The 24,883-nt window shown below is 41.1% G+C and overlaps 1 protein-coding gene across 1 annotated transcript in view; it reads right to left on the bottom strand.

Moving 5' to 3' along the window:
- The window catches only part of LOC131838895 (beta-galactosidase-1-like protein 3), a 46,394-nt gene extending 31,712 nt beyond the window's left edge, over nt 1-14,682 (bottom strand). The window contains 8 exon segments of the mRNA XM_059185700.1: nt 490-571; nt 2,021-2,150; nt 5,467-5,553; nt 6,606-6,701; nt 7,227-7,295; nt 13,249-13,464; nt 13,626-13,751; nt 14,533-14,682. Of these exon segments, the coding sequence (XP_059041683.1) occupies nt 490-571; nt 2,021-2,150; nt 5,467-5,553; nt 6,606-6,701; nt 7,227-7,295; nt 13,249-13,464; nt 13,626-13,751; nt 14,533-14,555 (829 nt within the window). The 5' untranslated portion in view covers nt 14,556-14,682.
- Between the last annotated feature and the right edge of the window lie 10,201 nt (nt 14,683-24,883).

Below are 24,883 nucleotides of genomic sequence, written 5' to 3'. Positions count from 1 at the left end.
TACCTTATGATTCTGGTCTGAACTGTTCTGTTACCTCACTCTCTAGGATGAACTCCACTCAGAGTCCACAGTGACCTCCAGCTATAAGATCCCAGGACTAGAACTTGGCCTATGCCAGCTTCCTGACACATGTGTTATCTTCTGATTCTCCATGTAGCTCTCCATTGGAAGAGTTTTCTCTTAGAAGACCTAGATTCTAAGCCATGCCCAGCACCAATCCAGATTCTTGGCCCATGGAAAGATTATGAAAAGGGTACTGAGGCCATAAGATCTTGATTACAGCTCTGTTTAAAGACAACATGAATGAGGGAAAGAGATACGGTTTTTGTGAGCTCTTCACTTGGACCTTGAGTCCTCTTCGGTATCAAGTTTCTGGAGTTCTCTTCAATGTACATGGGAAAAAGAGACATCCAAGATATGCCTGGTTCAAGATTCAAGCTGGCTGGTGAAGAGCTTCAGTTCTTCCTTAAAATATGTCTAAATTTGTACCTCCTTTTATGTGGCCTTTTAGCAGATTTTCTGCTTCATCCGAGGTCATGAGCAGTTCCACAATCCCTCTTTTCAGCAGGGCCTGTGGAGAAAACTGGACAAAATGAACCTACTTCCCTTACTCCCATAAGAAGAAGGAAACATAAGGAAGTTAGGGAAAAAAATATAGCTTGGGCTCATTTGGGCAATGTGTGAGCTAGAGAGAAAGGTTTGAATTTTGAGTCTGACCATCTGCAATTCAGTAAATTATGGGAACCTTGGTCTCTGTCCCAGCCTATGTTGTTCCCAAGGATGACCACAAAGGTAGCTGAGTTACGGGCTCTGCCAGCCATGGACATAGCCTCAAGAGAACAAACACAAGGTTAACGTTTATGAGGAAGCACTTGAGGGAGGCTCTAAATCCAAGAGAGAGAGAGAGAGAAATGAAGCATTTTGTGCATGAAGGGAAGAGGCCAAGGCTGCGGGGCCACAGATAAACTTTATGAAACTTGCATCCTAACTGGATACTCAAAGGAAGCAAGGAAGTCTGTCATGGCTTCAGGGAATAGGGGGAATCTAATTGGCAAATTGTATTTACTAAGGGCTGAGGAGCAGACAGATGGCCAGAGGGCAGGAGGACCCTATCTGTGCATTTTACATGTTCACTGAGCCATGTCTAGGCCTGACATGGAAGTCAAGTAGTAAATCTGGAAATCAAGAAAACACAATGCTAACAGAATGAGTTTGATTTGATGGGGGTCTAACATGATGCCCCTGAGAAAAGTTAGAAGGGGGAATCCTTCTAACTTGTCCAGCCCTAGAGGCCATAGCTGTATGGCAGGAGCCAGGATGTCCAGGGAGCCCGGCCCTGCCCTCTTTCCCCTTTTGTCACCTACTCACTCTTCCTTGCCCAGCTGGCAGCTCCTCCCCACTCTTCCCCACTGCTTTCCAGGTCAGCCCACCCAAGGGTCTCTGTGTGGACACAACTAACATGCAACCCCACATTCTGCTCAGCAACCTAAGGAGGAGGTCCAGGTTACAATCGAAACTCATCAGCTTCTTCACTGTGGGAAATCAGGGACAGGAAGGGGTCTGACCCATCAGAAAGGCAACCAGCCAAGACTCCAGTCATTTCCCGGCCTGAGACATTCCCCCCATGGAGGAACAAAGACAATAGAAGAAAGAATGTTAACACTACAGGTCAGAAAGCTGCAGGATGAGAGCCATCGACATTAAATTCATGAAGCATTATTTGTTATGGATGTAAATTTACCAGCCCCCAGATTTAAGGAGAATTATGGGTCACAGAGATAAGAACAGAAAGGAATAATCTCTCCACATCATGTTTTATCTCCTAAGAAAGTTATCTGAGTACATCCTGACAACATTGCCGACTCATGGAGACTCTGAACTTGATTTCACATATTCTCATCATCCATAGCACCTACCACAGGGTCACCTATGCAGCAGGGCCTCAAAAATGCATGCCTATAAAGGTGACAGAGTGAGGAAGGAAGGATGCAAATATGAGAACAAACCAAGTGTCTCTTACCTTTCGAACATAAAGCATGTAATCTTTATCCTTGGCAAATGAACCATATTCATTCTCCACCTGCACTGCAATGATGGGACCTCCCTTATGGTACTGAGAGACAAGGAGATCAAGGGGGAATGTAAAGTGACTGGTGGAAAAAGCCTGCAGTCTCCGAGTTTCCTGCTAAGATCACACACCTCGTGGGTGAGCTTTGATCCAAGTAGTTACCTCGTGTTCCTTTGGTGCTCCCTCTCCACCCCCGGGTCCTGGAGTCAGTCACCTCCAGGCACTCATCTATGCACAGAGGCCTGACTTCCCTAGTCTTTGGAGATAAGCAACTCCCACAGTTTTCCCTCTATTTCTCCTACTAATTATCTGCTTAAATATGAATCTCAAACCTACAAACTCCTCTGCTCGCATGCCTACCCTTTCACTTTCCCCAACAAATCAAAGAAGGAACACCCTTCGTCCCCCTGCCTTAGGATAATGCCACCACTTGTGAGCGGAGTCCCCCTTCCTCCTACTGCCTGCTCTCTGCCCTGTTCCCTCTACCTTCAACCTTCAACCTTTCCTTTCAAGCCAACTGACCTCCAGTATCATGGAAACTTATTTGGAACCCTCATAGCAGAGAGGGAGAGCTCATGCACCCCAGGACTGTTTCTCCACCCACAGTTCTCTTGCTCTTTCCGTTTTTTTTAATATATTTGACAGAGATCACAAGTAGGCAGAGAGGCAGGCAGAGAGAGTCTTGCTCTCTCCTTCTTAAGAGCCCTGTGTCTTCAAAGAGTTACCAGTAGTCTACGCTCACTTTTCTCTGCATTCATGCTTTGTTCTGTTTGGTTTGGTTTGTTGCTTTGCTTTCTCACTTTGACTCCGCCCCCCAACCCACCATGTTAATTCTTCCCATGCTGTTGTGCCCCCTGTCATCAACAGTAACCTAGCTGAAATTATACTGAAATTGTAAGTTTTTAATGTTTAACTTAATCTTTCAACGTCCTTCCACACTCAACTGCAGAAAGAAGTGTCTCCATACTGAAGGCAGGGGGAGCTCTTGACAGCCTGACCACTTCAGCCCCCACTCTTCATCCGCCCTATTGCCTACAGGGTAACCGCCAATTGCAGAGTGAGGTATTCCCTTTTGGACAATGGGACAGGAAAGAATGAGGGTGTGTGGTGGGATTTCCTCTACAGCCTCACCTTTTCCCACTTTCCTACCTCACTTTCTATGCCCCACACCAGCTGAACTTCTTCCAGGTCTTCAAACTCCTCATTCCATTCCTTGCTCTCTGGTCTTTACCCATGCTGGAGACTCCTGACCATTGCTAATGCCTGCCCATGCCTCAGGTCACTGTTTAAGTTACTTTTTCTGGAAAGTCATACCCTGAACCTCCCTTCCTCTCCTGTTTCTACCCTATGAGGGGTGCCCTGCACTTCTCTTACTGCAGCAATTTCTCCTCATATTGGAAGTGACCATTTGCTTCCATGGGGCAGGAACCATGTCTGTCCTTCTCATCACTGGAAGCTTAGTTCCTACACAGCACCTGGCACATCGCAGCTGCTTAGAATTCCTTGCTGAGTGAACAAAAGTATTCCACACTGATGAATTAAGAAAAATTGTTTGTATTATTGAATCATATCTTCTCCCCAACCTGAAGGGTGAGATTCCTAAAAACTGCATCATAAATTCACAGCTGACCTTATAAAACAGTGTTAGAAGAATAAAAGTCCCGAGTAAAATAGGAAAGATACTCTAAAAATTATTTAAATATAATACTTAAAACAATGAAGACAACCAGATAGAAAACCTTAAGATACTAACAATTTAGTAATAATAAGTTCTATAAATTTCATTTGCACTTGAAATTTCTTGCTTCTTAAAAATTTCCTAGGATCTCCTACCTCATGATTCCAGCAGGGAATCTGTAAATTCGCTTTGCTTGTTGCATCTGTACTGATGGTATGTGGCATTTGTACTTGTGCCTAAACTTCCAGGCAAACATTCAAAATCTTTCTAGTTTTAGGCTCAGAGATTTTTGCCCCTGCATCTTATACCACCTATATGGCAGAAATGCAGCCAGAAACATAGGGTTTTCAGCTCTTCTAGTGAAAGACATACCTCAACTCTGCCTAAGAGACTCAGAGTTTAATCCTAATGATGATGTCTTCTTCCCCAGAGCACTGCTCATCTCTCCTAAAGCTGTATGGCAGAGACATTTTTCCTAATCTGTCTTTCCCTTTATTTTCATTCCTAATCTGCAATTTCTTTTCTCTAAAATTATTCTAAGAGTAATTCATAATTCACAATTGAGAATTAGTTACAGAGAGTTAGATCTGCATCATATTTCCCCCCCACCAAAAAAGAGTCTAAGATAATAAGCTATTGGTCTACTACCTAATAACTGGTTTTTATCCTTGCTCAAGTTTTATCAAGATATATGCTCTCAAAACAAAATTTATTTTTATTTAAATAACAACCATTGTCTTCTCTTGTTTGGAAGAGAGTTGTATTTTAAAAATCAAACATAATAACCAAATAATTTTTGCCTTGTAGACTGCAGGATATATTTTTTTTTTTTTAATCCCAGACTGGTCTGCATGCTATGGTTTCCTTGCATAGATCTGGAGACTCCATGAAGAAAGGAAAATGCATGGTGTCTGTGCTCTGTGCATTTATGAAATGAAAACAAACTGAAATGTAAGCAAGAGTAAAATACTCATACAGGTACAAAAGGACATATGAACCAAGTTATGCATTACAGCATAAACTTGAAAAATCAAATTTCCATGATAAGTTACTAGTTAAATAAATTATGATATATTCAAATTGTGGGGTACTATGCAGATATTAAAAAGAAAGGGTTTCAAAAATATATTTTTAATAAAAAAAGTCCAGTAGGAATTGTGTATTTTTTTATGCAAAGGTATGCATAAATGCACATATATAAGTATAAGTGTATATATAAATAATTTGCTTCTATATGTGTACAGAATCTCTGGAAAGACACAAAAAAATCTGGCAAAATTGATTATCTTCTGAAAAGACAATTGAATGGCTTTGGCTCAAGGTAAGAGGGAAGAATTATTTCACCAAAAACTCTTTTATACTCTTGAGTTTTATCACCAAGGGCCTGTATTAACTATTTAAAACAACAAAGATAATTTAAGAGTAAAAATAAGCAGTATGAAGATCAGTGAGCTTAATGAATATCAATTACATTCAGAACAATGACAACCACAAATGAACACCCTTTGTCAGTCCCTTGTATGATGTGTGACTTTCTAGAAACCTTGGAGTAAAGGGTGTACTTAAGACGAGAGTCTAGAATTGAAAATTGCAAGAATGTCGGCTTCAGTTCTCATAGAGACTGGGCATGGTCTATTCTGTGAACATGCCAGAAAAACAATTTTCCTAAAGCAAAGATAGGAAAGGAACAGAAAATTTGCTTTACCTGGAGAGGAACAACTCCAGGTGGTCAAAATACTTATCAACTGCTCCAACAAAGCCCTTGTAGGTTGTTCTCAATATCATATTGGGATCTTGCAGCAGCCAGCTGGGGGCAAAAGGAGACAAGCTCAGTGTCTCAGGTGGGAAGGTAGAGGTGAGGGTAAGTGGAGTGGGGCTTTGGCAGTTTTACAAGCTACTATCAAAACTTGTACTCCCACATCTTAACAAGAGGTAGTTTAACCTTTCATTGAATACTCTCCTCTATTCTTCGTCCATTCATTAAAAACATTTTTCTTGAGCACAGTGTATACACCTTAGGCAGAGGGTTGCATTTCCTCTAAGAGCTAAGACATCCAGCACAGAGCAGGAGCACATAAACCAGGAAGCACACCTCCAGATCATCTTTAAAGTACTGGACAGGGTTCCAGCTAACCATGAATTGCTACTTCTCTGAAGTACCCTCTTCCTTCAAGGTCATGCATTTTCTGCTCCTGAGCTGGGATGGGAGAAGGTGCTCATCTTGGAGGAAAACAATGCTTTTACCTGACAAAGGGAAGTAAAAGCTCACCTGGAGCAGAGCCATGGACTAAACGGCCAGTCCTGTTAGCTTGTGACAGTAACAGAAGAGCATTCTTGAATTCTCACCCTGAACCTTAGTTGTTTGCATTGACGGCAATCATCACAGATGAGAGAACAGGCAAAGAAAAATGAGAGGGAAGGCAGGGGATCCGAGGGCTCTTAATACAGAGAATTTGGTCTTCCATTGATAAAATAAGAGAAAAATCAGACATTGTCAGAACTAGCCCATTCTTCACTGTCTAAAGCTTCCCTTCCCATTCTTCCCATCACAGGACAGAGCTGGGCATAGCTCCCTCCAGTGGGGAAAGAAGGCTATGATCATCCTGATGCTTTTCCCTCTGCACACTTAGTCACACACCCAGGGCACCAGGACGAAGTTTCATCTATAAAATGGGGATGACAAAGGCACATACACCTCACCATATTACTGCAACCATTACCTGAGACGATGTATATAAAGCAACAGTAACAGTGCAAGACACAGAGGATGTGCTCATTCATTATTAGACTGAAGTTTTATGTTTAGTAAAGCCTACAACTTTACTACAACCCCAACTCTGGACTCATATCCCTGTTCACCTGGGCAAGCCCCCAAGGTCAATCTCACTGCAGATATAGGGTCCTGGACGCAGAATCACCCATAATCCAGTCTCCGCAGCCATCATCACAAAGGCCCTAGGGAGGTCAGTGTCAGCAACTCTCAAGACACAGAGAGGAGGGCGTGGTGGATAGCTCCACCACCAGCATCCCAAGGTGGTGGAGCTATCCAATCCCCCCTCTCCCACCCTGCAGAGGCCCTGGGAGCTGGGTTCTTACCTGCTCCCAGCCCAGGACCTTCTGCATAACCCCACTGGGGACATGAGGATCAAAGGCATTAGACAGGGTATAGGGGAGTCCTAAGAGTGAACCAATGGCCTTGCTACCATAGAGGGGCAAACCCTGTCCCAGTCTAGGTGGCTGGACCACACTGAAAATCAGGGCAGACACTGGGGATTTGGTACCTCTGGGCTGCAGTGAAGAGGTCTGGGCTCAGAGGAAGCAGACCCAGACCCCTTGGAGTAACAGGTTCATGGACAGCATGTGGGTCCTGAGAACATAGTGCCCAACTAAAATGGCCTCATGGTTCCTAATCAACCCCAAGGAGCCATCTCTCTGACTCCTCACCCCAGGCCACGCCATAGAAGCAGCAACAGCACTTACTCCAGGTCCAGGTTTCCAGAGAAGTCAAATTTGCCTCTTTCTGGCTCATGGAGGTTCCATGGTACATAGCTGTAATAGGGAAGGGGGAAGTACAATAAACATCTTCTGATTTCTTTCCTCTAAATTTGTAGGTCATCCCCAAATCCATGCCAACACCTGGGATAGTTCTATTTTGGAATAAGTAAGAGTTTCAATGGCAATTAAATCTGTATTACATGAACAATGATAATTGTCAATAGTTCCTTTCTTTATTACCCAGACTTGGTCCAAGCTACCAATAATCCTATGATTCTACATTCCTTGAATTTATATATAAATTATCCCACTCACCACCCCATTCTATGTAATACCCATTAAACATATAATGAAAAGGATAAAACCCTCAAATGCCCAAGAAATGTTTGCTAAGAACTAATCAAAATAGGAATGGAGGAGGAATTCCTATGAGGATAAAGGAGATGTAGTAAAGAAAATTGCCAGCTTTAGATTTAGCAAGAAGGAAGCTTCCAGGTACCTCCCCCTTTAAGGCTGAAACTGTAGGGACAAAAGGATATGTGTAAAATTTTTATTAGGTGCTATTTTTAATAGGTGACTGTCTTTTTTGTGTGTGTCACCAACAAAGTTCTTGAGCGTTGTGCCTCTAACTTCATGTTTCTCATCAGCTCTGTAGTTCTTATTACACAATTTTGTACAATGTAAACTTTTAAAATCCATATGTTGCATTGTGGTAGAACTGACTGTATTTAATATCTTTTCTTGTGAGGAGGAATGAAGAGTTGGTTTGCTAGAGACTTAAATATGCATGATAAAGTTGATAGCTATGCACTAAGAGAACAAAAGGGGAAAATTTTGCTAAATGATGCTTATAAGTGACTTACTTTTTAAAGGATACTGCTGGAAAAAGTTGAAAACAAAAAGATGGAAAATTATATAGATGAGGCAGAATTATTCTAACAATCTTAAATAGCAGGCAAACTGAATTTTAAGGCAAAAAAAAATCCCTCACAAATAGATGTTGAAAGGCATCAAATTATAAGAAAGGAAATGATCCATCAAGAAAATATGGTAATCATTACCACATGCTCTCTATAACCATAGTTTCAAGTAAAGGAGGAATTTACTAAACCAGAGAAGAAAGGGATAAATCCACAGTCATAGTGGGAAGATTTAAACTACTTCCTCGAGAAACAAGGAAAATAACAGCAAAAACTAGAACACAAATGAAAGGCTGGGGATCTAAGAACAACACCGAGAACTCAGTACCCAAAGGTGGAGCACATACATTCTTAAAAACACGTGCAGCAGTCATAAAATACAAGATAAATCTCAACAAATCTCAAAAACTTTCATCACGTAGTCCATGATCCCAAGACAAAGGCAACTACATTAGAAAACTATGCTTTAAAAGCATAAAAAGTAAAATAAATAAATAAAACAGAAAGCATATTCCCAAATAGCTGAAATATTTGAAATCAAATGACATTCAAAGTATTACACAGCAAAATTTAGGGGATATGTAACCAAAGTAATAATTAGAGGTACACCCATATCCCTGAATAAATATATTAGAAAATGCAAAATCCTGGAAAGAAAATGAGCTAAATATTCAACTCAGAAGACAAAGAGTAAAGAAGCAAGTGGAGTGGGAAGTGGCGAAGGGGAGGTAGAGCAGAAGTAGGGGAATAGAAGAGGAAAGTACTAAATCAAATAAGGTAGAAGAAAGGAAATTATACATTACTCAGAAATTAGACAACAAAAAGATACAGAACATATTAATAAAGCCAAGCTAGCTCTGTGAAAAGAATAGACAAGAAAAAAAAAAGTCCCAAATACACAATATGATGTACAACTACCAAGAAAGGAAAATTTTTAAAAGTCCTAGTGAATCCAAAAGAAGAAAAAAAAGGAAAAAAGATCTACAGGATAAAAATAGTGTATACTCTAGCAGAAAAAGTAGTAGCCTTTCAATAAAGATGAATCTTCCCTCACAACCACAAAAGATATTAGTCACAGAGGTTTTACAGGTGAAATTTAAGAAACATTCAGGATAAAGAGAATTCTTTTTCAAGATAGTTTGAGAGAAGAGAAAAAACATATAGTCACTTGAAGAGTTTATTACGACTCATATCAAAACTGAACAAGATACTAAGAGAAATACAATTTTAAATCAATTTCAATTATAATCATAAACATATATATCTGAAATAAAACACTAATAAATGAAGTCTAGCAGTGTGTGTGTGTGTGTGTATGTGTGTGTGTGTGCGCGCGCGCGCATTCACATGTGCATGTCTCATAATTAAACAGAATTTATCCAGAGCTGTGGATTGGTTGAATATCAGAAAAATTGTTCATATAATTTACTACTTTAATAGAGTGAAGAAAAACTATATAATTTTTCAATAGATGTATAGAAGCCTCTCAGTAAAACTCAACAGTTATTTATTATTAAGTTCTTTATATATTAAATGAGCCAATTATCAATTTACGGCTTCCCAGCTTCAAATGTAGCCTTTATATCAGCTCTGCAGGAGTGGATGGGGACAGCCCTAGAAGCATTTTGTCCTTTGTAGTGAGTACCGTGCTTAGCCTTGCCACAAGAGGGTAGTGGAGAGACATGCAGGAGGAAAGGGGCTTCACTTCGGATTCCAATGCAGGTTTTGCATTTCTGTGGTCCTGCTAGGTCTGGTCTGTGGTCTAAGTGGGTGAGGACATCTGGTGGTTCTTTGTTTTTTTAAATAATGAAAGCATTGTAAGTATAATCCGTAACAACCAATGTAGTATTACCCCAGAAAGGCAAGGGAACTCAACTATTTTTTGAATTAACATAATTAATATAGTTACAGATGTTAAACATTACATTAAATGCCCCATAGAGTTTTGCTAACATTTTTCTGCTCCTTCCCCTTCTATATTGTAAGTTTAAGCTGCTCAGAACTGTCTTTACTTTTTCCTGATGTTATTAATAAAATCCCCCAGCTTGACCACGAAGACAACATACCCTTCTGACTGCTGGTGACAAACATCTCATCAAGAAACAGAAAAATTAGTTCTGCTTCATAAAATGATAAAATGCCCTGCAGAGGGGACTTAAGTTTACAAGACTTCAAAAACGGGGTTGCAAAATGCTCTGAATGTCATCTTCAATCTCTAAGTGAAGTCCACAATTATGAAAGGCAGTTGAGCTGCTCAGCTCAGGTGCCTGACTGAATTTAAAGCACAGCTCTGCTAATACTACATAGACTTCAAGCAATTGCCTTCAACTCTCCCCACCTGAGTTTTCTCACCTACAAAAGACAGTGATCGCACTACTCTCCACAAACTATTGATATAGTGACAATGTGAATTAACATTTTCCAGGGATTAGAACATGCCTGGCTGAGTGTAAGTGCTAGAGACATGTTAACTGAATAACTAAACTGGTTGTCTTACCTTACAGCGTAGATGTATGTGGACTGGGATCTCCGTGTCCTGTCAATGGCAGCATTGTTATACTAAGGGTGGGCTCCTCTGCCTTTTCTCCAGCTCCAAAAACACATTCCCAGGAAGTTAACCTCACATCATTTCATGTGCACCTGTTACAGTGCTGCCTGCCATGGAATAGTTTCTTTAGGCTTACCCTATAACCCATTTTTATTGACTCCCAATTTTTTTAGTTTCAGGACTTTTTTAGAAATTGATTTGTTACGAAGGAATCTCCACTGTTCCTAATTCAAACGTGATTTTTGCTTCCAGCTGGTAATCTGTGCACTGACAGGAGCCCATACCTATACGTGACCTTGGCAGCACCCTCACTCACAACTTCATGGTCATACACTGAGAAGATGGTGGATGAAATGAGCAGGCTAGTTAAGCCCTCTATGCTTCTTTTTTTTTAAATTTTTTATAAACATATATTTTTACCCCCAGGGGTACAGGTCTGTGAATCGCCAGGTTTACACACTTCACAGCACTCAACAAAGCACATACCCTCCCCAATGTCCATAACCCCACCCCCCTTCTCCCAACCCCCCTCCCCCCAGCAACCCTCAGTTTGTTTTGTGAGATTAAGAGTCATTTATGGTTTGTCTCCCTCCCAATCCCATCTTGTTTCATTGATTCTTCTCCTACCCACTTAAGCCCCCATGTTGCATCACCACTTCCTCATATCAGGGAGATCATATGATAGTTGTCTTTCTCTGCTTGACTTATTTTGCTAAGCATGATACGCTCTAGTTCCATTGTCGCAAATGGCAAGATTTCATTTCTTTTGATGGCTGCATAGTATTCCATTGTGTATATATACCAAATCTTCTTGATCCATTCATCTGTTGATGGACATCTAAGTTCTTTCCATAGTTTGGCTATTGTGGACATTGCTGCTATAAACATTCGGGTGCACGTGCCCCTTCGGATCACTATGTTTGTATCTTTAGAGTAAATACCCAGTAGTGCAATTGCTGGGTCATAGGGCAGTTCTATTTTCAACATTTTGAGGGAAGCCCTCTATGCTTCTGTTACTTTCCCCCTGCATAGTGAGAATTCCACTAGCCATCTCACAGGACAGCTAGTTGTAAAGATTAAGTGATTCTGTGAAGATGATTACAAAATGCCCAGCCATCAGTAGACCCTAAATACACATTACCTTTGTCAGTATACACCTAATCATGTTAAAGATCATGCTAAATTTATCATGTTAAATGCATATTTAATCATGTTACATTTATATTTAAGTTCTTGTGATTTACTATAATAGGTTTGCATTTCTTTTTTTGCCATCATAATTGAATGCATATACGTCCATGCATGGGGATAGGCATTTTTCACATAAACAAGGCAAAGGTTTTATCTCATTTAATCAATACAAACTTATGAAGCAATTTTTATTTTGCCACATTTATAGATGAGGACACCAGGGCCCTGGGATGTGATGTTTGGAGGCAGAGCTGGGACCCAAGACAGGTCTGTCTGAGTCTGCAACCCTATGTTCTTAATCATTAAGCTACAGTATTCATTCCCTTAATGCCATTAAATTTAACTTCAGTGATACTGGTACTTCCTTTGATGTGTTCATTTTTTTGACACTACTATTCCTTTTCAAGCTCACCTCCATATACACAAATAATTGTTTTTAAAACACCATGTACTGGGGCGCCTGGGTGTCATAGTTAAGTGTCTGCCTTTGGCTCAGGTCATGATTCAGTGTCCTGGGATTAGATGGAGCCCCATGTTAGGCTCCCTGCTCAGCAGGGAGTCTGCTTCTCCCTCTGCCCCTCCCCCCCGCTTGTGCGCGCTCGCGCTCTCTCTCTTAAATAAATAAAATCGTTTAAAAAACACACTTATATGGGCACCTGGGTGGCTCAGTGGGTTAAAGTCTCTGCCTTCAACTCAGGTCAGGATCTCAGGGTCCTGGATCAAGCCCCGCCGGAGCCTGCTTTCCCTTCTCTCTCTCTGCCTGACTCTCTGCCTACTTGTGATCTCTCTGTCAAATAAATAAAATCTTAAACACACACACACACACACACACACACACACACACACACACCTTATGGGGGTGCCTGGGGGCTCCATCATTAAGCATCTCTCTTTGGCTCAGGTCTGATCCCAGCGTCCTGGGATCTAGCCCCACATCCCGCTCCCTGCTGGGCAGGAAGCCTGCTTCTTCCTCTCCCACTCCCCCTGCTTCTGTTCCCTCTCTTGCTGTGTCTCTCTGTCAAATTAATAAAATCTTTAAAACACATGGGTGCGGGCGCACGCACACACTCGCCTTAAGTATTTAAACTGAGAGCTCCTAAGGGACCCAATGACCCGCTCATTAGAGAGATTACTACAGCAATCCCTTAGGGCTTCTGTCTTTCTCTCATTAACCCCTATCCAAGACTGTGACCACAGCCAACTGAGTGTGAGGTGTGACCCTTAAGTTTATCAGACACATGCTAGAAAAGATAAGGGATCCCAAATCCAGAGGTCCTGCACCTGGGTGCAGGGGTTAGGAGTCCCTGAAGGTAGCAAGTTCACAGAGGAGTAGAGAGCCAGCACTCACGTGGTAAGGGTGTTGAAGCCACAGGCCTTCAGCTTCAGCAAGCGGTCCCTCCAATACTCCCTGGGCACCCGGAAATAGTGGATGGAGCCCCCAAAAATCAGGAACTTGTGACCCCCCAGGGTGAAGTATGTCTTCCTTCCGACTCTGCTCACAGTCTCAAGTCCCACAGATCGGTCCTTCAGCGTGAGGGGGATCAGGTGAGACCAATTAAACGTGCTGAGAGAGAGAGAGAGAGAGAGAGAGAGAGAGAGGACAGGCCGCCATAGCTTCAGTGGAAAAGAAGTTCTGGCGGCAGGACAAGCTCTAAGCATCCCGCTGCTATTATCTTCTCCAAGAAAGGAGAACCCTCCCCTTCTCCCACTCAGGCAAACACCTACCCGGCTGGGTGTAGCTGTGCATTTGCATATATAAGACCCTCTTTATCTTTCACTCGGGGAGCAAAACTTGCTAAGATAAGTGGCAGGAAAAAGATGCTCAGGATTCTTTTCCAGGAGAGACACCGGCTGAAAGGAGAAAGAAAAAGCAATGACCAGTGGGGGGAAGGCACTGGACTCGTCAAACTGTAAGGATTAAAATGCGACTTCAGCATTATAAGAGGCTCACATCTAGGTAGGTCCTCCAGGCTAGCCTAACGCGCTGAGAGACTGTGGCTTTACCTGGATCCACGGAGGTCCCCTGTACCACAGTCGCCTGTGGCTGCCGCACAGCCCACCTCAGTCCCGACAGAAAACTGCGGACTCAGCCCTAGAAGCCCTCAGCCAGGAACGGAACAGGACAGGCGTGGGAGCTGGGGAAAGGGGGTCCTGGGGCAAGGTGGAGGAAGGGATAAGGGGTTCAATGAGAGGGGGGCACACCATCCTCCAGGTTCAGAAAGGCTGCAGTGTCCGATCCCTGAAGCATTTTTGTCAGCGTCTACACGCTGATCTTCTTCTCTCGGGGATAATGTGACAGACTCTCCCGCAGAGCTCGGGTGTATCTAAGGTGTGGGCAGAAGAGCTGGAGGAGCGAAAGCTCGAAAGGCGAGTAGATAAGGAGCGGCTCCAGCAGATAGGAGGACCCAGAGGCAGTCCCAGTCCAAAGGGGCCCTTGCTCCACGTAATGGCCCCGGGGCCCAGCCAATAAACTCCTGTAGATGACCGGGTGGCTAAGAGAACAAGAGAACGGGGAGAGAGGTCTAGCAGGCCCTCTGCCGGGAAGTTACCCAGCAGCCGCGCTAGGCGCGAGGGTCGCGGGGAGCCTGGAACAGCGGGCTCGCTGCCGGCTGCGCTGTGGCGGCAAGGTCACCTGAAGCGCGGAGGGGGGCCCATCACGCGCCGCCCGCGCTGCTCCCGCCGCCTCTCCGCAGACCCAGACGCTGAACACCGGAGTGGGGGAACCTGCCAAATAGTGCCAAGGAGGTCTCGGGCTCTGCGGGGGCAGGAAAGACAGAGCACCGCACCGGACCCAGCGTGTCGGAACTGCCTGGGTGCGCAGATGACTTTCAACTGGGGCGAGTAATGTGGGAGGGTCTTGAGCTATTGGCCATGACCTTGGTGTTCCTATACTGTTGTGTCACCAGCCAGCTGGGAGGGAAACGCTGCGATAAGTGGGAGTGAAAAAAGGCAACTTGGCCTAAGCGTGTTCCGCAGGTCGACAACTGTGCTGAGTGCCCCTCTGGCTGCAGACAGCGCGTTCAAACCAATGGACGAAGTGTTTTGAATGGGTAAATGGGTAAATGCCAAAATAAAGGTTTCACAGGGCGTAACAGAAGTGCAGATGAGGGACACAGGCTACCCTGGAGGAGTATAGTTTAACCAAACCGAGTCTGTAAATTAAGAGAATTACCAGAGCAAAGAAGGGAGTGCTGTTCCTATCAGTGAAACAGTTTGAAAGTATTCACCTAGGATACGCAAGAAGTACAGTTTGGAATTCTTTGGTTACAAAGTAGCAAGAGATGGGGCTGGAGAGATCAGATCAGGAGGAGGCAGGCCAGGGAGGGGTGTGAAGGCAATGAACTGCTTTAGTTCAGCCTCTTTCCAGAGATTTCAAGCAGAAACTAAGTAATTTTCTGGAGATGAGGAGCCTGTAAGGTGTAGGCTAGATGGGAGACAGACAAGTCATCCCAATAGACCTGGTGATCCCAGGATAAGGGCTGGAATTGTTCTCATGGTGTTTAATATTAAGCAAGAGGACAGAGTTGATTTAAGAAAACTTGGGGAGGTAAAACTGGTAGCTTTTGATAAGTGATTGGATGAGGCAGGCGATACAGAGAGAGGAGTCTGGGACGACACTGTTTCAGCCTAAGTGACTGGGGTAGATGGTGGTGACATTTATTGAGATGAGAAACACAGAAAGTGACAGAGGTTTGAATAGACAGAACACTGATGAACCCATCTTGGAATGTGCTGGGTTTGAAGTCCCTGTAATGAAGAGAAGTCTCCTTGCTTTTTCTCTCCCATTTGAGTGAAGAAAGCCTGTGGCATCAGGTTGAAATTAGGACTATAGTTTTCAGAAAATATGATGAGTTTTCTTCTCTTGTCTCATTCATTACAGGTATATATATACATATATATCTATATATATATGTATATATATATTCTGTAGATTATCCATCTCTTTTCTCATTCTTAGGTTGGAAGCAATGGACTTTTGGGTCTTTATACATGTTACACAGAAGCATATTTTTCTTCTTTGAATATACCGTTTTATAAATTTGGTTTTAACAGCTACAAACCTTTATTCTTCTTTGCCAAGATTTTAAAAACTATTCTAGGGCTGGTGCCTTTCCATATAAAATGTAGGATAAGCTTGTCTCTTTCTACAGAAAGCCATGCTAAAATTTGGATAGGAATTGCAATCGACCTACAGATCCAATTGTGGAGACTTGACATCTTTACAATGTTGACTCTTCAAATCCATGAACATGCTATGTGTTTTTATTTCTTTTGGTCTTCTTCCACTTTTTTAAACCAGAATTTTGTGATTTTTTTTTCACACAGATCCTATGCATATTTATACCTCAGTGTTGCAATTTCCTTTTTGTGATTTTGAATGTTATTATATTTTTAAGTTTGATTTCAGTATGTTCAGTCTTAGCATCTGGAAATGCCATTAGGTTTCTTGTATTGATGTTGGATTCTGTGACCGTGGTAAACTCACTGATTAATTCTAGGCAGTTGTTTTAGGAATTAAAAATCCAATTCCTTGGGATCATGTCATCTACAAATACAGTTTTATTTCTTTCTGTTATCTAATTGTGCAGCTAGAATTTCTGGTGCTATGTTGAATAAGAGTAGTAAGAGCTCAATCCTTACTTTGTTCCTAGACTTAGATTAAAAAAATGTTCAGTCTTTCACCATTAAGTATGATGTTATGTGTGGGGCTGTGTATATCTTGTTTATCAAGTTGAAGTAGTTTTCTCTATTCCTAATTTGCTGAGAGTTTTTATTATGAATGGTGTTGAATTTTGTCGAATACTTGGATCCTGTCTTCATTTTTTACAGCATTACTATCCTAATTTTCTTCCTGAAACATATTTTTGCCAGATACAGAATTTGCAGGTATGTAATATTATGTGATATAATAAGAAATATATATTTGGTCTTCATTCCCAGTTCCTGCTATACAGCTCCTAAAATATTTTGAATTTCCAGAGTGAAAGAGAGCAGAAGAGCATTTTTTGTTATTCATAACAAGCCTTTTTCAAGCTTGTCTGAATTTATATTAATGAGGTAACTTTTGGAAAGCCCCTCAGGATGAGGAGGAACTGGTTTCCAGGGACTGAACCATGTGATTAGAGAGTTGAAACTTTCAGCATCTGCTCCTCCCTCCCCAACTCTGACCTCTGGGGACAGGAGAGGGGCCAAAGGTCAAGTTAATTACCAATGGCCAGTGATTTAATCAATTGTACCCATATAATGAAGCCTCCATGAAAACCCTAACTGAAGGGGTTCAGAGAGCTTCCACGTTGATAGACATATGGTGAGGTGCTGGGAGGGTGGTAAGTCCAGAGAAGATATGGAAGCTCCATGCTCCTTCCTCATATCTGGCTCTATGCATCTCTTCCACCTGGCTCCTTTGAATTGCATCCTTTATAATATTATAATCAATTGGTAAACCTAAGTGTTCCCAAAGTTCTGTGAGCAGTTCTAGCAAATATCAAACATGCAGAAGGAGTTATGAAAAATTGATTTGTAGCCAATCAGAAATACAAGTGACATCCTGCAACTGGTATCAAATGGGGTTAGTAGGAGACAGTCATGTGAGTTTGAGCCCTTGACCTGTGGGGTATCTTCCTTGCAGTGAGTAACCATTATTTCTTCAAAAATTATTTCATCCCAACTTTCTTTTTCCTCTTCTTATCAGACTCCAATAATATAAATGTTAGATGTGTTTTATTATTTGTTACTTTCCCACAAGGTCCTGAATTTCTGATGGTGATGATGGTGATGATGATGGTGATGATCTGGCCTATTTGCTCTCTGTTGTTCAGATTGGGAATTCTATAATTCTCAAGTTCTTGGATCTTTCCCTCTATCCCCCGCTGTGATTATGTCCCTTACTACCCTGGTGTCTTTAGACACCAAGGAGTGTCTCAGGATTGCAAAGACAGAGAGATTCCCCAGAGTGGCCCCTGCTATTGCTGGGAGCTCTTCCTATTGTGCCTGCCTTGGTGTCACTGACTGGGGAAAGGGAGTCCATATTCTAAATGACAACCTGGTATTTTTTTGAAGTATTAGTACTGAAACCTAAGCCTAAAAGAAATGTGTACACAATCTATCACACTTTCAGCTTAGAAGAACTGTCCTACACATAGAAATTAAAAAGTACTTACACTAAGATATAAACAAGGATAATAAAAATATTTAAAGCCATAACTGTTAGAACAGGTCATATCATCTGGAATACCTCAAAATTGAAATTCATGTATTTGGTTGTAAAAACAAAGGAGGTTTTTAGCTTATTTGGATTGTATTCAGGAGGAAAAGTTAGATGGAAGGAAGAAAATGCTATAATGATCTTAAGAAATACAGGTTAAAATAATCTGTAATAGAAAATGTGCCAAATGCTTTTGTATTAGTGGAAAGATATTACAACACAATAAATATATTAATCTAGGACATAGTTCTCTCACTTGCTTCTAATACCTTCAAGGAAAAAAATTAAATATAATAAAGAATCTTTTTTGTGGGTAAAAATACATTGCTATGTGAAATATCAAAATCATAGCTAAGAAATTATATTATAGTACAGTAGATAAGTTTTATTGATTATGTTGATCAAATAACTTATAAGTTATTACTTAATTTGCTAAAAAACTTCAGGGTTCTTACCTGGTTTTCATATTTATATATTTTTTCCAATTTCTGAAACTTTCTTATAAATTAACCCAACACTCATTATTAATTATCCCTACTATAACAAAGTGTATGTATTTTACTCAGCTTCTCACATTTACCATTCATTAAATTTAGGCATTTAAATAAAATGAAAATTAGAGCAGTTTCCATAATCCTAAAATCTAGAGAGAGAACTTGATCCAACCAAGGTGTAATATGTAACATTTAAAACACAGAACAGATTTACCCTCTTGCCTTAAACAGCTAGAAAACCAGACCATACAGAAATATTTAAAACAATGATTTCCAGACATGGACAGAAGGCAGCACAGGACTGTGATTCTTGAGATAAGAGTTGCCAACAAGATAAGCCCTATTATTGCATGAGCTTAGTGTTTGCATGCAGCTTCCAGGGTATAGCACAGTAAAGGAATCCAAATAAGAGATCCAAATGCAGGGGGACCAAGATAGCTAAATTGTATCAAGATAGCTACTTTGTAGAACAAAGTGCCCAAAAGAAATCTGCACAGGGAGCTCTGGAGTTCTGCAGAGAGGTTCCCATGAATCTTTGTCTGAGTTCTGAACTGGGCATGCATGTGAGAAAACTACCAAGGCCAGGGGGAAAAAAATGACTAAAAAGGATTAAGCAGAAAAAAATCCTCAGGGTTGCACAGGGTTGGGAATTGTTCACATCTCACCACCCAGAGTGGGAAGATGATATCTTAATGTGTGGAGAACCCAGTAGAGTCCTAATAATGATTTGGAATATATTCTCTTTCTAACAAAGCTTATAAATAATCCTTCAAATGATCAAATTAATTCCAAGTGACATAGTGACATCCCATTCTGAAATACATAAAGAATTACAGCAAATCCATCAAACAACATAAAATTTACAATGCCCAGCATATAATCAAAAATTACCAGCTAGGGGCACCTGGCTGGCTCGGTCAGCTGAGTGGCCAACTCTTGATTTCAGCTCAGCTCATGATCTCAGGGGCCTGGGATAGAGCCCTGCAACAGGCTCTGTGCTCAGTGGGGAGTGGGCTTGAGGATTCTCTCTATCCCTCTCTCTGCTCATGCTCTCTCTCTCTCAAATAAATAAATAAATCTTTTAAAAAATTACCAGGGAAAGTGTGGTGCATAACCAGGAGAAAAATTAATCAGTAGAAACATATTCACAAGTGAAGGAACTAGCAGAAAAGGATGTTAAGATAGTTATTATAGTTACACTCAGAAAACAAAATTGAGAGTGTTTGTGACAAATGTCCATTTAATAATGCTATAATTTCACCAAATGTCCTTAAAGAAGAGAGAATCCATGAAAGAGAAAATATAACATCTGTGAATCCCTTAGTTCTGTGTAAGACCTCTCAGCATATGAACCCCCAAAGGTAGTCACAGTGCAAGACATTTTCAACACCAGCCCCCTTGTCCCTCACATCTGCCCTTTCTCACTTGCAGTCATATTGAAACTCAATTACTACACATTTGACTATGACCATCACCTCCTGATTGTGTTAGTCTAGTTCACACCTTACCCACCCCCATTCATAGCCATTCTTCAAACTCTCCTTTAAAGGCATTACCCTCAGCATTTCTCCTGATTAAAAATATCTTGTGTATTTTGCTGATCAAGTAAAATTCAAACTTCTTTACCTGGTGTGTATGACCCTCTAAATTCAAGCTCAATATACCTTTCCAATTTTATTGGACTTTCCTACCCATTCTCTCCCCAGACCACCATAAGCTGAAAAAGAAGCCGCCTCCTCAAATGCACATTGCAGCTGTCCTCCCACGTCTTCCCACCTCTGTTCCAGCTGGGATCCACTTTGCCCATTCACTTCAGACATTCTGTGTATTCAGAGACTTATGTCTATGAATTCTGTGTCCCCCTCTTGAATCCATTCTTTTCAAATAATTCTGGTTTGAAAGGCTTTCTCCCTCTAACGTGGATGAATCATGAACTAACATTGTAGCTGAATGTCTTATAATTTCCCTATTAAATTGTAAGCCTTTGAAGGCAGAAAACATGTTCGAAATCTGCCTTTTATCCTTTCCCCTTCTAGAATCTGAGCTCCTTAAATGAAGAATTCACTCAAAATAAAACTTAGGGCAGTAAACAGCGAATTTGGATATCCAAGTGCTCCTGTCTGGTAACACTAAAAAGATGCTCATTTTTGTGAATGAAATTGTTTAGAAAGAGGTTTCTCATTGTCTTTCCCAAGAACCTGCTGAATGCGTAAGTCAATCTAAATGCCAAAAGAAAAGAACAATTGCAAATATTGGATGAATGAATAAAGAGAATTTCCATTGTTTAAATGGTAGAGCAAAGGCTGTAGTTTCCCCTTATCCTCTTGGAAATAACCCCAAATCGACAAGGGAATGAAAGAAAAATGCAAATATGCATATTCTTTGAAAATAAAAGATATCAAACAAGACAACAGGCCCAAAATGGAGTCACGTAAGTGAAGCCTCATGTCACTAAACTGAGAATTATATTTTCAGCTCTCCCAGAAATGGAATCTTTTTTTTTTTTTTTTAATTTTATTTATTTGGCAGATAGAGATCACAAGTAGACAGAGAGGCAGGCAGAGAGAGAGGGGGAAGCAGGCTCCCCGAGGAGCAGAGAGCCAGATAAGGAGCTCATCCTAGTACCCTGAGATCATGACCTGAGAGCCAAAGGCAGAGGCTTTAACCCACTGAGCCAGCCAGGTGCCCCCAGAAGTGGAATCTTAAACCAGTCAATTACCTGATCAGCACTAGTGAGATAAGCTGCATAATACACCCCTGCCATCCTCTAAAGGAAAGTAACTTTGCATAAAGCAACCCACTCTTATGCTAGTATAATTTTCTTAAACCCCCTCATTTCAACCTTTTAAAAGTCTTTCATTTTGTATGGCTCCTCAGAGTTTCTTTCTCTCTGCAAGACTGGATGCTGGCCAACTTGAAGTTTTGCTCCAATAAACTTAAAAAAAATTTAATATGGCTAAGTTTATCTTTTAACACCCCATGTCATGGTTCCTGAAGGAGGATGTATAAAAATGGCCCACCAACAAATGCACTAGCTGTCTCCACAGAGGCCTGAGCTGACACTACTGAAGGTCACTGATATGATTCCAGCCTGTGAACATGCAAGGCCCTGCATACCTTACCAGAGATAAGGAGCCCAAGACCCGATCCGGTTTATATCAGCTCTCTGAGCTCACACACAACTCCTCTCCTTGTCCTGAAGACCTTCTGATGTCAGTGGCCAAATCTGCCTAATTTTAGTGTTAAATCTCCACCCCACAGTGAACACACAATATGTTACCTACGTGTTTGTTCAATGCATATGTTCCATCTTTCCTCATGAATGATCATAACTTTCCCTGTCATTTCATTAGTACGTGTGTAATCCCAACCCTTGTGGTTATTAAGACCTGGTTCTAACCTCAGCTGGGGAGCTGGATTTAAGCTAGTCTCCTGTTTTCTCATTTGGCTGCCTCTACCATGAACCCTTTTCCTTGCATCCTCTTCTGTGTCTCAGTGATTGGCTTTACTGCACATCAGACAGATGAACTTGGGTTTGGTTACATAGCTATTGCCTGAAATGCTGTGTGCTAAAATTCCAAAGTTCTGCTTGGCCAAAGATCTGATCGACAAAGTATTTTGAGATACAGTCTCCAAAGTCACTGTCACACTGATACTCCCCTCTCTCCATCCCAGATGGATGGTTCTTTAGTGTAGCTCAGGTCTTGCCCTTTTACATTGCATTTTTAACCATAGCTTTTACTTTGCATTTTTTTCCCAATATAATTTCATATTTTGGATTTTCATCATGATAAAGGCTCCTATAAATCTCGTCAAATTTACCAGTCTGATGATCATTATTTTGCTTTTAACATAAATAAAAAGGCAAATTTTTATGAGCGCCACTGAATGCATATTTAAACATTTGTTCATTTTGGTTGTGTTTTTGCTTTTTGTAATCCGAAGTAGCAAGACTCAAGGCAACTGATTATTTTAACTAAAGCAGTTACATGAAAAATGTGGGTAGGAGAGGCCTGTGGAAAAAATACAAATAATTAAACTTTAGTTGCTCTAGTAAGATAATTTTTAAAAAGTGGCCCCAAGGGCGCCTGGGTGGCTCAGTGGGTTAAGCCGCTGCCTTCAGCTCAGGTCATGATCTCAAGGTCCTGGGATCGAGTCCCACATCGGGCTCTCTGCTCAGCAGGGAGCCTGCTTCCTCCTCTCTCTCTCTGCTTTCCTCTCTGCATACTTGTGATCTCTCTCTGTCAAATAAATAAATAAAATCTTTAAAAAATAAAAAAAAAATAAAAAAAAATAAAAAGTGGCCCCAAAAGTGCCATGGAGGAGAAGTTCACTGAGTAGTCATTATTTGTGAGATGACTCTGGACAGCATTCTCCTAAGTGAAGTACCTCACTGTGGCATAAGTCATGCCCTGACTCTGTGAATTTTACTCTGTGTGCTTTGGTAGACAACCAACTGATTTCTTCAGCCCCAAAAGAGGAGGGCTGGTAACCAACAACAATCTCACCCTTCTGTCAAATCTTAAAACTTTTAGAGAATAAATTCTTTGATCTAAATGCTGTGGGTGAAAAATCAAGTCTATTTAAGCCATTAACAAACTTGAACAACTATTTTTTTTTTTTTAAAGATTTTATGGGGAGGGTATGTGCTTTGGTGAGTGCTGTGAAGTGTGTAAACCTGGTGATTCATAGACCTGTATCCCTGGGGATAAAAATATATGTTTATAAAAAATAAAAAATTTAAAAAAAAAATTTATTTATTTGACTGAGAGAGACACAGCGAGAGAGGGACCAGAAGCAGGGAGAGCAGGAGAGGGAGAAGCAAGCTTCCCGCTGAGCGGAGAGAACTTCCCGCTGAGCAGAGATTCTGCCCAATGCAGAACTTGGTCCCAGGACCTGGGATCATTCATGACCTGAGCCAAAGGCAGACACTTAACAACTGAGCCACCCAGGCGCCCCACTGAACAACAATTCTTAAAACTTCAAATTTTACCGCATCACAGTTTGGATGAAAGTTAGAATTATCATTTAATTGTTGCAGAGGGTGGCATTTTGCTGAATCTTAAAATGGCTTTTGAGAAAGAATGACATTGTAACCTGGTAAAGTAATTGCGTGATACACATTGACTGTATCTTAATGCCAGAACTTTCCTATTCCTTGCTACTAGTGGTGTGAAGACTTTTAAGTGAGACCACTAAATATTTTGGTCCTGTCCAACTCAGTTGAAAGAAGGTAGACTTGGAGTATGTCTAGTCATAAAGGTCAACCAGAGAAATGTGAATATGCCAAAATTATTTAGCCTCCAATTTAAATTATATTAGTTTATTAGTACTACTTTCATATTATAACTTTACTCAGATATGATGCCAGCTAAATTCAGGAATATGTTATTTACAATGCTCACATTGGCTTAGAATATAGGATTTTAAGATTCCCCAATCTTGTGCTAAAACATTTCGATAAAATCATGCTATCTCTTTAAAAAAAAAAAAAAAAAAAAGGTACCCAATCCCCACTATTAAAAAACAAAATTCAACTGAATAAAGTTCAAGATGTAATGGACTTTATTCAATGATTCATGATGCAGGCAGCATCCCATCTAGCAGATGATGGAAAGAAGGTCTGAAGAGCTGAACAGAGCAGGTGACTTTTGTACACATAAGCGGGGAGGGGCAAGGAAAGAGCAGATTAATTCATTTTTCTTTTGGGAATGGTAGGGGTTTGTGGAATGAATTAACTCACTAGTGCTGACCAGAAAATTCCAGATTTTTGGTTTAAGATTACCTTCCTGGGAGAGGTTGAAACTGCAATTAGATTAAGTATTAAGTTTTGGTTTGGTTACATGAGCTTAGCAACCAAGTGACTCCATTTTTGATCTGTTGTGTCTCTTTCAATACCACAAATTTCTGCTTTATGAGGGCAGAGACTGTGACTGTCCAATTCACTATTGGAGCCTAACACCGATAAAAACTTCCTGGCATGTAACAAACCTTCAACAAGTGCTTATTGACTACATAAATGATTTAGACAACTGCAGGAAGAGGGTTGGGTGTTCCAAATATGAAAGAAATGCCAGCCTGAGGTGTGAAGTACAGGCTCAGAAGGAGGGAAGCCTCTGGAGTCTTGGGAATGAGTTTTAGAAACAAGAAGCAAGAGCACAGGACTGGCCATCCTTTGAGATAAAAAGACAAGTCATCGGTCTTTGTGAAACTAGTTAACTATGCTTCCACTAGGAAAAAACATGCATAACTTAATAGGAATACTACTAGAACAGAGTCGTCAA

The sequence above is a fragment of the Mustela lutreola genome, chromosome 1 (genome assembly GCF_030435805.1).
Source record: "Mustela lutreola isolate mMusLut2 chromosome 1, mMusLut2.pri, whole genome shotgun sequence".
In the NCBI taxonomy this organism is placed as follows: domain Eukaryota; kingdom Metazoa; phylum Chordata; class Mammalia; order Carnivora; family Mustelidae; genus Mustela; species Mustela lutreola.
The sequence above is the reverse complement of the archived record's forward strand: the minus strand, read 5'-3'. Positions and strand labels throughout refer to the sequence as shown.